General features: G+C 55.2%; 1 protein-coding gene and 1 non-coding gene across 2 annotated transcripts in view; one reads left to right on the plus strand and one right to left on the minus strand.

Moving 5' to 3' along the window:
- EIF2B3 (eukaryotic translation initiation factor 2B subunit gamma) overlaps positions 1–7752 on the minus strand; it is a 115254-nt gene extending 107502 nt beyond the window's left edge. The window contains exons 1-2 of the mRNA XM_019480739.2: positions 7657–7752; positions 5030–5186 (exon numbers count right to left, since the gene is read on the minus strand). Coding sequence (XP_019336284.2) covers positions 5030–5186; positions 7657–7731 — 232 coding nt within the window. The 5' untranslated portion in view covers positions 7732–7752. The remainder of the gene's footprint in view (positions 1–5029; positions 5187–7656) is intronic.
- On the plus strand, positions 1727–1799 carry LOC132251042 (small nucleolar RNA SNORD38). Its single transcript, XR_009462847.1, has one exon. It is a non-coding gene; the product is annotated as a small nucleolar RNA SNORD38 (small nucleolar RNA).
- Positions 7753–12985: the final 5233 nt, after the last annotated feature.

Here is a 12985-nt window from a genome sequence, read left to right on the forward strand (position 1 = left end):
GTTCTTCCTTATGTCCAGTCTAAATCAGCTCTCTGCTAGCTTGTGGCCATTATTTCTTGTAACCCCCAGGGGCGCTTTGGTGAGTAAAACCTCACCAATTCCCTTCTGTGCCCCCGGGATGAACTTATAGGCAGCCACAAGGTCGCCTCTCAACCTTCTCTTGCGGAGGCTGAAGAGGTCCAGGTGCCCCAGTCTCTCCTCGTAGGGCTTGGTCTGCAAGCCCTTAACCATATGAGCGGCCCTTCTCTGGACCCTCTCCAGGTTATCCGCATCCCTCTTGAAGTGCGGCGCCCAGAATTGCACGCAGTACTCCAACTGCGGTCTGACCAGCGCCCGATAGAGGGGAAGTATCACCCTCCTTGGATCTATTTGTCATGCATCTGCTGATGCACAATAAAGTGCCATTAGCTTTTCTGATGGCTTCGTCACGCTGCCGACTCATGTTCATCTTGGAGTCCACTTAGTTCCCAGGGCTGGCCAGCCGCTCTTCTGCTAACTCAGATTGCTGAGGCTGGAGGTTTTGCCCCGTTGCTGAGCAGCTCATGCTTTCTAGAAGCTCGTGGAGGATGGGAAGCCAGACCTGGCCCCATCCCATGGCTACCTAGGCCTGGGTTATTCATGTAGGAAGAACAGCTGTAGCTGCTTAGCCTGCCCTGTTTTCTGTAGGGAGATTGAGTTCCTCCTGGTAGGAAGGAGTTGCAAGACTGGGCCCTCCCTTTCTAAACCTGCCCTTACCTTTCTTTGCTGAATTGTAGAAAGGCAGGTCCTTAGGGAGGTTGCAGCTAGTCTAGCCCCCAGCTCAAGGCAGGACCAGCCCAGTTTAAACCCACCCCGGACAAGGGTTTGAAAAGACTTCCATGTCAGAATTGCCGTACATGAGACTGGATGATTGAGGCTGCTACTTGGTCTCTTCTAGGATTTAGCCTGCTCTTTTTATAAAGCACAAACTCTTTTGAGTTCATAGAACCACAGAAAAAGAGGGTTGAAGGGAGCTCAGGAGGTCACATCTGGTCCAACCCCTGCTCCAAGCAGGACCAGCCCCGACTACATCATCCCAGATGAGGCTTTGTCTACCCGGGCCTTAAAAACCTCCAAGGATGGGAGGTTCCACCACCTCTCTGGGTAACCTGCTCCAGTGCTTCATTACCCTTCTCATTAGAAATCACCCCAGGGTGACCAAGTATAAACTGCCGAGCTGTAGGGCCGATGGAGGTTGAGCATGGGGGGTGGTAGGCAGCCTGCTGGGTGCTAATGGGGCTTTGCTGTCCTTATTTGCTCCCGATTCTAATGAGCTCCCTCCTTTGAAAGGCTGCACCCGCAAGACCAGAATCATCGACGTGGTCTACAACGCCTCCAACAACGAGCTGGTCCGGACCAAAACCTTGGTGAAGAACTGCATCGTTCTCATCGACAGCACCCCGTACCGGCAGTGGTATGAAGCTCACTACGCCTTGCCCCTGGGTCGCAAGAAGGGCGCCAAGCTGGTATGTATTGGGCTGGGGGCTTCGTGCCCGGGGCTGGCTGACTTGGGGCCCCTTGTTGGGAGCTAGCACAGGGTTCCCGCCTTGCCAGCTGCTGCGTGAAAAACCTTTAGTCAGACGTGCCCTTGGTTGGTTGTCCTCAGCAGTTTGAGAGGGGCCTGCCAAAGCCATGCTTTTTCATGAAGCCCAGTATGCGTCCCTGCTAGGCTGGACTTTGTGAGGGGCCTGCCTCTTTGCTCTCAGGTCTTCTGATGATGATACTTTTGTCCAGTTCTGCTGCTGAAGGGACAGCGATGACAACTTACAAAGCTGAAGAAGACCTGGCAGACAGTGGGGCAGGTCCTCGCACCTGGGAGCAGCAGGTGCCATGAGCACATTCCCTTAGATTCATAGATGTTAGGGTCGGAAGGGACGTCAATAGATCATCGAGTCCGACCCCCTGCATAGGCAGGAAAGAGTGCTGGGTCTAGATGACTCCAGCTAGATGCCTATCCAACCTCCTCTTGAAGACCCCCAGGGTAGGGGAGAGCACCACCTCCCTTGGGAGCCCGTTCCAGACCTTGGCCACTCGAACTGTGAAGAAGTTCTTCCTAATGTCCAGTCTAAATCTGCTCTCTGCTAGCTTGTGGCCATTATTTCTTGTAACCCCCGGGGGCGCCTTGGTGAATAAAACCTCACCAATTCCCTTCTGTGCCCCCGTGATGAACTTATAGGCAGCCACTAGGTCGCCTCTCAACCTTCTCTTGCGGAGGCTGAAAAGGTCCAGTTTCTCTAGTCTCTCCTCGTAGGGCTTGGTCTGCAGGCCCTTGACCATACGAGTTGCCCTTCGCTGTACCCTCTCCAGGTTATCCGCATCCCTCTTGAAGTGCGGCGCCCAGAATTGCACGCAGTACTCCAACTGCGGTCTGACCAGCGCCCGATAGAGGGGAAGTATCACCCTCCTTGGATCTATTTGTCATGCATCTGCTGATGCACAATAAAGTGCCATTAGCTTTTCTGATGGCTTCGTCACGCTGCCGACTCATGTTCATCTTGGAGTCCACTAGGACTCTAAGATCCCTTTCCACTTCTGTGCCACCCAGCAGGTCATTCCCTAAGCTGTAGGTGTGCTGGACATTTTTCCTCCCTAGGTGCAGCACTTTGCATTTCTCCTTGTTGAACTGCATTCTGTCGTTTTCCGCCCATATGTCCAACCTGTCCAGGTCTGCTTGTAGTTGTTCCCTGCCCTCCGGCGTGTCCACTTCTCCCCGCAGTTTTGTGTCATCTGCAAACTTGGACAGAGTACACTTCACTCCCTCGTCCAAGTCGCTGATGAAGACACTGAAGAGTAACGGTCCAAGGACCGAGCCCTGCGGGACCCCACTGCCCACACCTTTCCAGGTCAAGACCGACCCATCCACTACAACTGTCTGGGTACGACCCTCTAGCCAATTCGCCACCCACCCGACTGTGCAGTCATCCACGTCACAGCCACTTAACTTGTTCACCAGTATGGGGTGAACCATGCTGACACAGTGTCCTGGAAGGGGTATTCCTGGCATGCCTGAGCCCCCCTCTCCCAAATGACAGAACTGCAGCACTGAGGTAGCTCAAGGTATATCCCCATGTCTGTTCTCAAGACCTTGGTTTCCAGACCTCACAGCACAGCTGCTGGTGATAACCCAAGACAGGCCTCCCCAGTATATTTCCAGGTCTGGCTGAGTAGGATGTGCACAAGAGAGCTGCTGACACCAAAGTGCAGACATGCCCCAAAAGTAACAAGGGGAAGTAAAGGTGGGGGAAGGTGAGGGTTGATATTTCTGAAGAAGTTACCTGGGGTCAGGGCAAGGCCAAAGCCTACTTGACATTTTTATCAATGGTCTGAAAGTAAAGGTAAAAAATTCACCGCTCACCAAATTCACAACACATCAGACTTGTGGGGACTGGCAAGACAACAAGTCAGTCATGCAGGGAAGTGTACAGGCAAGCCCCGCTTAATGGAGTTTCACTTACTGCGGTTTTGCTATAGTGCTCATTAAAAATACCTACTTGGTTTCACTTAGCGCTTAGCAGTTTCGTCATAATGCTCTGCATGCGCGGGGAGGGGAAAAAGTGGTGGCAGCAATGGTGGTAGCGGCGTCAAGTGAAATGGTGAGTGGCAGCCGGCAGGGCCCAGGGTGGGGTGGCAGGAGCCCAGGGTGTGCTCTGGCACATGGTGCTGGAGTGGGTGGGGAGAAGCAGTGGCGAGAAGGGGCAGGTGGGGAGCCAGGCAGTGTAAGCATGGAGCCTGGGCTGGTGGGACCCTGAGTGGGGTGGCAGGAGCCCAGGGTCCCTGCCAGTGGGCAGGGAGGAGTGGCAGTGGTGGTGAGAAAGAGGGGGGGAGGCATGGGCACAGGGCCCGGGCTGGTGCCCAGGGCCAGGGCTGGCAGGGCTGCAGGAACGCGGTGCCCGAGGCCAGGGCCGGCAGGAGTGCGGGGCCTGGGCCAGTGCGAGCCACTGCTCAAGGACATGTGTACAGTGTCTCCTGCCCTACACCACAAGCCTATGGAGCCTCCCCGACCCCAGCCTGCAGACCATGACCTGTTCTGCTCCGGTCACGCACTCACCTATCGGAGCCCTACTGCTCACCGTTAATCCCTGGGTGGGCGGGTCCCCAACTCAGGCCCTGTAAGCAGGGTGGTTGGGGCCACACACAGGTGTGTGGCCAGTGGGTGCAGGCCGGCAGGGGCCATCACAGTGGCAGAGCAATGAGGCCGGGAGGAGCGATACTTTCCCTGGCGGACCCCATGCAGTGCCTTGCCGGAAGCGGCAGGCGCGCAGGAACCAATTATATTTATTTACATTAAAACCTATGGGGAAATGGGTTTCGCTTAGCGCTCAGTCTTTCCGGAACCAATTAAGAGCGCTAAGCAGGGGTTGCCTGTACATCACTTGGTGGGTTAGGCACATTCAAATAAAACGTGAGTCAATGCAACCAAACGCAAGATGATGCATCAACAAAGAATATATGACATGCCTATGGAAAGGGATGGGGTGGGGGAAACACAAGAGAGGAGGGGGGACACATCCTGGAACGTAACCACTGAAACAGATGTAGGGGTCACGTGGGCCAACGCTTCAAAGCAAGCTCCTAGCAAGATACAGGGGCAAAAAGGACTCACGTGATCACCAGACATACAAACAGGGGAGCAGCAAGCAGGAGGTGCGTGCCAATTTTATGTCCACATACAAGGTTTCAGAGACCAATGCTAGAACCTAAATGATTAAGTGGAGCAAGGAAGTAAGGAAAGAGGAAATTACTGTTGAAAAGGGGTCAAAGAATGGTCACAACAAGAAGGAAGAGGATTTAGCAAGAGGTTTAATGAGGTGAAAGGAAGGGAAGGAAAATCTAGGCTGAATACCAGGGAAGAACTACTGCAGGTGATATTCGCTGGGTTGCAGACCAGTCTCCCAAGGGAAGGGGCAGTACGTTTTAAAGCAAAGCAGAAAAAGGCACAAGAAATGCTGTATTGTGCAGAGAACTACAGCCGGTCCCAACCTCTACTGTTTAGCAACTGGCAATTCCTCACCTTCAAATCCAACCCGCTCTAACAAATTTAGCGGGTACCAGATCAAAGGCTTGTTGCCTACTGGCAGCAGGGGCTTGGCGATGCTGGAGGTCAGGTCCATCATCCGCGATCCGCCACCGGCCGCCATCACCACTGCCTGAAACTCCATCTTTGCAACCTGAAACGGCAAGCACAGGGCAGTCTTAACCCCAGGGAACATGCTTCCCCCTAGTTCAGTCACCCGCATTACATCACAACGTTTCAGGTCAAAGGGCATCACCTGAATGCAAGCTCGACAAATCCCAGTCACTGTTTCTGTCCCTGCAGATTTCACCAGGGAGCCTCCAGGTGCTCGAATATGTGAAATTAAGGCCAAGAACACTGAGACGCACGATGAAATGGCAGGCAGCTTACTCCACGTACAAATGTGCCAGAAAAGGGCGTAACACTGACTAACAGCCCAATTTCCCACCTGCAAGGCCTCACTGCCATGACACTTGGCTGGTGAGTTAGTGGCTCTCCCCCTTTTCAGACTCCAGCCCCCTCACAAAATGCCAGCTTTTAACTTCCATTTGTTTTTTGACCACAGAAAAATACTAGAGCAATTCTTGCGTGGCGAAGAACGGGGAAGGCCCACAGCAGGGCAGAACAGTTCTTCAACACTCTGGATCCCAACTTGAAACCTCTGGTTCATTGTGCGAATTGCGTGTAAGCCTCTATGCAGCCAACAGTGCTGATGGCAAGGAGCTCCCTGTGGCACCCTTAGCGAGTCATTATGGTGCTCCGAGACCAGTGGCATCCCCCAAGGCTCTGTCCTTGGACTGGTTCTCTTCAACATCTTTACCAACGATGTGGACATTGGTGTCAGAAGTGCACTGGCTAAGTTTGCTGATGACACTAAACTTTGGGGGCATAGAGTCCACAACTGAGGACAGGCTGGTGATCCAGGCTGACTTGCATGAGCTTAGTAAGTGGGTGAATACAAACCTGATGACATTCAATACCGAAAAATGCAAGGTACTCCACCTCAGGGAAAAAAAACCCGCAACATGCTTATAGGCTTGGCAGTGCTACGCTCGCTAGCACCACAGCTGAAAGAGACCTGGGGGTCATGGTTGACCACAAGATGAACATGAGCCACCAATGCGATGTCGCAGCTGGTAAAGCAAACAAAACGCTGGCTTGCATCCAGAGATGCTTCTCAAGTAAATCTCAGGACGTCATCCTCCCGCTGTACTCGGCCTCGGTGAGGCCGCAGCTGGACTACTACGTCCAGTTCTGGGCTCCGCAATTCAAGAAGGATGTGGAGAGGCTTGGGAGAGTGCAGAGGAAAGCCACACGCATGATCAGAGGTCAGGAGAACAGGCCTTATGATGAGAGGCTGCGAGCCATGGGACTCTTCAGCCTGGAAAAATGCAGGCTTGGAGGGATCTGGTGGCTGCTTATAAGTACATAAGGGGTGTGCACCAGGATCTGGGGGAACGTCTGTTCACCAGAGCGCCCCAAGGGATAACAGGGACCAATGGTCACAAACTCCTCCGTGACCGTTTTAGGCCGGACATAAGGAAAAATTTCTTTACTGTCCAAGCCCCCAAAGCCTGGAATAGACTCCCCCCAGAAGTGGTGCAGGCACCTACTCTGCATTCATTCAAGAAACGCTTGGCTGCTTATCTTGCTGGGATCCTTTGAGCCCCGCTGGTTTCCTGCCCCTGGGGCGGGGGCTGGGCTCAATGATCTGCAAGGTCCCTTCCAGCCCCAACGTCTATGAAATCTGTGCATCTCTCAGCACTTGTGCTTTCTGCACGGCCGTCCGCTGCATCTGATGACGTGACCTTGGGTCCATGGAAGCTTGTGCTATGTATACACATACGTGTGTGCGTGTGTGTGCGTGCGCACACATATGCACACATCTAAATGTGTGCGCCTATGTTTGTAAATATATACACGTGTGTGTGCGTGCATGTATGTATATATACATACGTGTGCATATTACACACACGTGAATCTAAATGCACATGAATTTGTGCATATATACACGTGTGCATGCATGTGTATATACATACACACGTGCGCATCTAAATGCACATGCATGTGTGTTTGTGCATGTGTGCATGCATGTGTATATACATACACACGTGCACATTATACACACGTGCGCATCTAAATGCATGTGCATGTGTGTATGTTTGTGCATGTACGTATATACATACACGTGCACATTATACACGTGTGCATCTAACTGCACACACATGTTTGTGCATGTATATGTGTGCATGCATGTGTATATACATACGCACGTGCACATTATACACACAAACGTGTGCAGCTAAATGGCCGTGAATATGTGTTTGTGCATATATACATGTGTACATGTGCGCATGCATGGGTGTGTGTGTGTCTATACACACACACACACACACTCGTGTGCATCTAAATGCGGTTAATTCGTCTGAAGGAAGCGGCGAGCTGTCCGAAGTGACGAATTATCAGGAGTCGGGCGGCCGGGCGGCAGCGCAGCATCACCTCTCGTGACGAATAAACCGGAGCCACGGCCAGGCGCCGCCCCAGCCGCCGAGGACCGGCCCCGCACCCCCGTCCCGCGCGGCCCGGCCCCGCCGCCGCCGCCCCCTCCCTTCCCCTCACCTCACCTCGTCCCGCCGCCGCTGCCGCCTGCGCCCCTCACTGACAGCACCGCAATGGCGGCGCCGACAGTCACTGCGCATGCGCGGGAAGGGCTGCCCGCCGATCCCCGAAGGCATCGATCGCAGGGAGGAGCGCCGAGCCGCAGGAGCCGGGCTGCCAGGGGGGAGAAGAGAGCGCCGAGGCATAGATTCCTGGGGCGGAGCGCCGAGTCATCGATGCTGCCATGGGGCAGAGGCAGGGCTGCAGCTGGGGCAGGCTGCAGGGAAGGGGTGGTTTGCAGGGGTGAGGGTCTGCATTGCAGCAGACCCCAAGCCTCCCCGGCTGCAAAAGGCAGAGATGGGCTTCAGAATAACCTGGCTTGCTTGCAGGGTGCCCACTGTATTTACTGGCATACCACGCGCCACCCCAACAAGACACGCTGCTGTTGTGGGAAGGCAGATTTTTCCTTTGAACCGAACTGTTTGGTCTCAGTTTCCTCAAGTGCTCAAGTATCAATTGCTAATTTTGTGGGGGGGAGGTGCATGTGTAGAAGGTGCAAGTACAGTTGCAGTGTCAGGTGCTTTCCCAAGCTGTTAGCATCATGCTGTGCTCCTGCTTTCAAACTTTTCTCCACCCCTGGGAGGGCTGGCAGCTTCTTGAGATCTGAGACTGCATTTTACGTGGGAGCGGAGAGCTTAGATCATCAAGTGTCTCCATTACGAAGCCAAAGGTTGTGACAGCTGCACACAGGCTTGGTTCGAGCGAATGCATGGCTGCTGTTGCCGCTTTCAATGGAACAGTGACATGCTCGTTGCTTGGTACGGAGGACTTTATTCCCCAAGTAAATACTGTGATTGAGTTTGTCGTAAAACTGAACCAAGTTCTTAACAAGTGTGTTAATGGGACCTCTCTCTTCACTCCCGGCAGTCTTCAGTCCCAGAACTGCAGCATGTTCTGCTTGGCTGTCTCCCTCTCCTCTCCTGTTATCGTCGACTGGCTCATTGCTTTGAGGTGCCTGCTCCGGCCTGGTGGCTGGACCTCTCCTTTGGCAGCCTGGGCATCTCGACATCCAAGATACACATCACAGGCCCCCAGCAGAGGTGTTAAGCAGGAGCCTGGAGAAGCTGCTGCCATTTCTGCAGACCCTGGGGTCACCCTGCCGTTGCCTCCATGCAGCAGCCGGGATGGCTGTCACACACCTGCTATGAGCCTACTCTCTCACAGCATCAGGATAAGCGAAACTAGAAGATTGAAAATCCTTGAGTGGTTTGGCTCGGGCAGGGGGAGGAAGCTCCTTGGCTCTGTTGTCAGCTGGGTTGATACATGCTGAAATGCATCCTCTGGGAAGAGAGCATTTCAGGCAGAGAGCACATCCCCAGTCCTGGTGAGAGCTAAGAAAACATTCTGAATGAGACCCAGTGCAGCCTGAATTCCTGACACTGAAAATGGCCTGATGCAGAAGTAGAGTCTGGCCTAATGTACCCTCATCTAAAAAGAAGGTTGACTCTGAAGCCTAATGGTGGGGTTACCTAGCACTCCTTGCACTGCTGAGTGTTTCAGTAGACATGTCCAGCTGCTGTGGGAGTGCAGGGGGTAGGGGGGCCTGGCACTGAGCAGCTTTGCTTTTCCCTTTTTACTGATCCAATCCCACAGGTGCACCTATGGGGCATGCTTTTCCAGCCTACCCCATAGGGTCACGGGATCTGGGTCCTTATTCTCACCACAGGCATCACTCAGCCCAGCAGGTAGAATCATAAAATCACAGACAATGGGGGTTGGAGGGACCTCGGGAAGTCACATCTCATCCAAGCCCCTGCTCCAAGCAGGACCAGCCCCAACTACACTCTCCCAGCTAAGGCTTTGTTGAGCCAGACATTAAAAACCTCCAAGGATGGAGACTCCTCCACCTCACTGGGTAACCTGTCCCAGTGCTTCACCACCCTCCTTGTGAGAAAGTTTTTCCTAATATCCAACCTCAACTTCCCTTGCTGCAGCTTGAGCCCATTGCTCCTTCTGTTGTCTGCCCCCACTGAGACCAGCCCAGCCCCATCCTCTTTGCAACCCCCCTGCAGTGAGTTGAAGGCTGCTATTCAATCCCCCTCTCTTTTGCAGACTAAATGAGAGCAGTTCCCTCAGCCTCTCCTCACCAGTCCTGTCCCCCAGCCCCCAAACCATGTTCATTGCCCTCCACTGGACTTTCTCCAACTTGTGCATATCCTTTCTGTAGTGGGGGGCCACAGCCGGACACAGGACTCCAGATGTGGCCTCCCCAGTGCTGAATAGAGGGAAGAATCACTGCCCTCCATCTGCTGGCAACACTCCTACCAACACAGCCCAGGATGCTAGTAGCCTTCTTGGCAACAAGGATAATTCAAGGTCTCCTTTGCACTTCATAGCTTGCTCAGTGCAGCCACTTCTGGTGAGACGACACAAACAGCCGGTCCTGCTGGAGAAGCAAGGTGCATTCAGGAAGAGAAACAAAGCACCCGGTCTCCGGACCCAGCTGCAGATCTGGGGAAACTCAGGTCCTGGCAGAGCTGCCAGCATGGGGCACATGGCTCTCTCAGCTCAGGTGAAATCCATTGAGTCCTTCTGTGGAGCCAGCACTGGAGCCTGCCCTTCTTGGGGCAAACCCCCTAGTTTGTAGAACAAGGAACATATCCTTCTGGGGGCATGTGCTGTTCTTCCCCTTCTGCTTGGTGGGATCTGAGAGGGGAAAGGACCTGCTACGGGTCAGCCAAGAAGCGGAGCAGAGAACTGAGCTCTGAGCCTCAGAGTCTGGGGCTGGTTCTGATTGCTGGCCCTGCCTCTCCATTGCTCGGCCGTTATCCCTGCTGTCTCGGTACCAGTCTCTGTGGGAGCCAGCAGCTTCACACGCACTCTTCTTGCGGTGCCCCGATGCACCAGCCTTCTTGCCAGGCTCCTTCCCAGCTCTCTTGCGTTTCCCCTGGCCCAGCAAAGTGGCTCCGTCCCTATCTCTGAGGCTGGGAGCTCCTCGGGGCAGGACCTAAAATTACATCACAAAATTATGTCATGACAAAAGTCGCCAAGGCCGCCTGGCAATGCCCTTGCCCTGATATAACGGCCCTCGGAGGTAATTAAAACTTGCAGTGCAGTGGGGGTTCATAGATGCTCTAGAGACCCCAAGCAGAGGCCATGCCCCCACTGCAGAGGAAGGCAAAACTCCCCAGTGAGCACCAGTCTGAGCAGGAGGGAAATCCCTTCCTGCCCCAGTGCAGTGTTGGTCCGAGCCTGAGTGCAGGGGCAAGACCCTCCAGCCAGGACCCTGCGGGGTCGGTGCCAGCAGGAACACTGGCACAGCCCAGCCCCATCCCCAGCCTGGGCTGCAGCACCCAGCGCCTCTGGGGGAGGCTTAAACCCCCCTGACACATGGAGCAGCAGGAAGAGAAAAATTTCCCTCCCAGCCCCATGCAGCAACCAGCAGAGCCCAGAAGCCTGGGAAACCCCCATGGTCAAACATGGGCATCGCTGTGCCTAATCATCCCTGACCAGTGCCCATCCATCCTTTGCTTGCCCCCTCCGGTGCTGGGAGCCCACAGCCTTTCTGCACTGCCTCCCTGCTCTGCCAGTGACGTTTTCCTGCCACGCACTTGATCTGAGTCCCCGAGAGGCCGAGAAGCGATGCCTGTCACACCGCGCAGGCCTGCCAGCCGTGGCCCCTTTCTCCCCCCACTTCTCCCAATGACGTCTCTCCACACTGGGGACAGGGGATCTATCCTGACTGGGCTCCCATCCCCTCCTCTCAGGCGCTGCAATGTGTCCTGGGCCCTGGATGCACGCCAGCTCAGTGCATCCCGTCCGAGCGTGGGAATTGCCCTGCTGCCGCTGCAGCCAAGCATGGGGGCTGGATCCGCCCGTGGGGACTGACACGGTCCATTGAGCTCTGGGAATGCGGCAGGGGAGGGGAGCTGGGAAAGGGCGAGAGGCACAAACCGGAGTTGGACGACAAAGCGGCCCATCCGCTCCAGGGGGAATGCTCCCACCAGGCAGAGCGGGGTCTACGGCCGCCCCTCGAACCCTCGCCTGGCTCGGAGCTCCCCGGCGCTGGCTGCAGCACAGAACCAAGCAGAGGTCCTGCCTCAAAGCCCAGGCAGGGAGGGGAAAGATGCAAGAAGATGAAGTGACTTGCCTGAGGTCATGAGGGAATGCAGTGGCAGAGCTGGGATTACGGTCCCAGGTGCCCTGAGTGCCCCTCCGTTGCTCACCCCACAGCCTGGCAGCAGGAGCAGACTGTGCTGGAGGGGCAGAGGCAGGGCTGACCGGAGCAGACAGGTGTAGTGCTGCTGTCACATTAATAGAGGCGCAGGACAGGCAACAAGGGGCCGTCCTCCCCAGGGACACAGGTCCACGGATGGTCCAGCACGGAGCCAAAGCAGGAGAGACCACGGTCCTGGATAAACCCCGCGTAGGCAAGCAGCGACTGGGCAGGGGCTGCCTGGCTCCACTTTGACCCAGGACCCAGCCAGCAGCACCGTGACGGGGCTCCAGGCTGGCCCTGTCCTCTGGCTGCCGCTGGGCTGTGGCTGCTCAAAGCTTCAGGGCAGCTACTGCACCCTCCCTGCTGCCAAAGCCCCTGCCATTGAAGGGGAGTCTCCCTTTGCAGTACGGGGCCCATGACACACAGTGGAGCAGTTCTCATCATGACAAGCAGAGGGCAGCAGGTTGCTGCTGGCTCCTAAGGGTGCTGGATAAGTAGCTCATCCCCCAGCCGAGAGCTTAGGATCACGTGGGTCAGGACAGCACAGGCCGATGCCTGGCCAGATCCGCACTAAGAGTCCAGGTCCCAATCCTGGAACCGCGTGGGGTCGAGGCCTTGCCAGCTCCCACCTGGGACTGTCGTGCTCCTACTTCCCCGTGGGCTTGGCTTCTGCCCATCAGTGCCAGATGATCCTTGCTTAATGGGGAGCCAAGCTGGATGCCCCCTCCGAAGGCGGCTTCAGCCCGGAGCACCAGAGCTGGGTTAAACAAACACGTGCAGGGAGCTGATGTCCTTTAAATGACTTCAGACGGGAAATCGAGGTAGGAAGTCCAGCCTGCCCGGTGCCGACTCCCAAGCCCTCGAGCAGGAGATGAATTGCAGTTTAATAGCTCCGATTTAAAAAAATGATGATTTCTGGCTGCTTCCAGCTTTGGAGGAAGACGATGCTTCCAGAGGGTTTCGTCGTCCCAGCACTCAGTGCTCGGGGCCTGGGCATCGTACAGCTGGAAGGGAATCCCGGGCGATTGCTTTGGACAGCACTTCAAGCCATCTTGTGGGCCTAATCCAGGCTGGTGCTGGACACCCTCCACGCCAGCCTTGCTTGCAGCTCCTGACGCCCACCTAGCTGGATGCCC

Source organism: Alligator mississippiensis, chromosome 5, assembly GCF_030867095.1.
Source record: "Alligator mississippiensis isolate rAllMis1 chromosome 5, rAllMis1, whole genome shotgun sequence".
In the NCBI taxonomy this organism is placed as follows: Eukaryota; Metazoa; Chordata; order Crocodylia; family Alligatoridae; genus Alligator; species Alligator mississippiensis.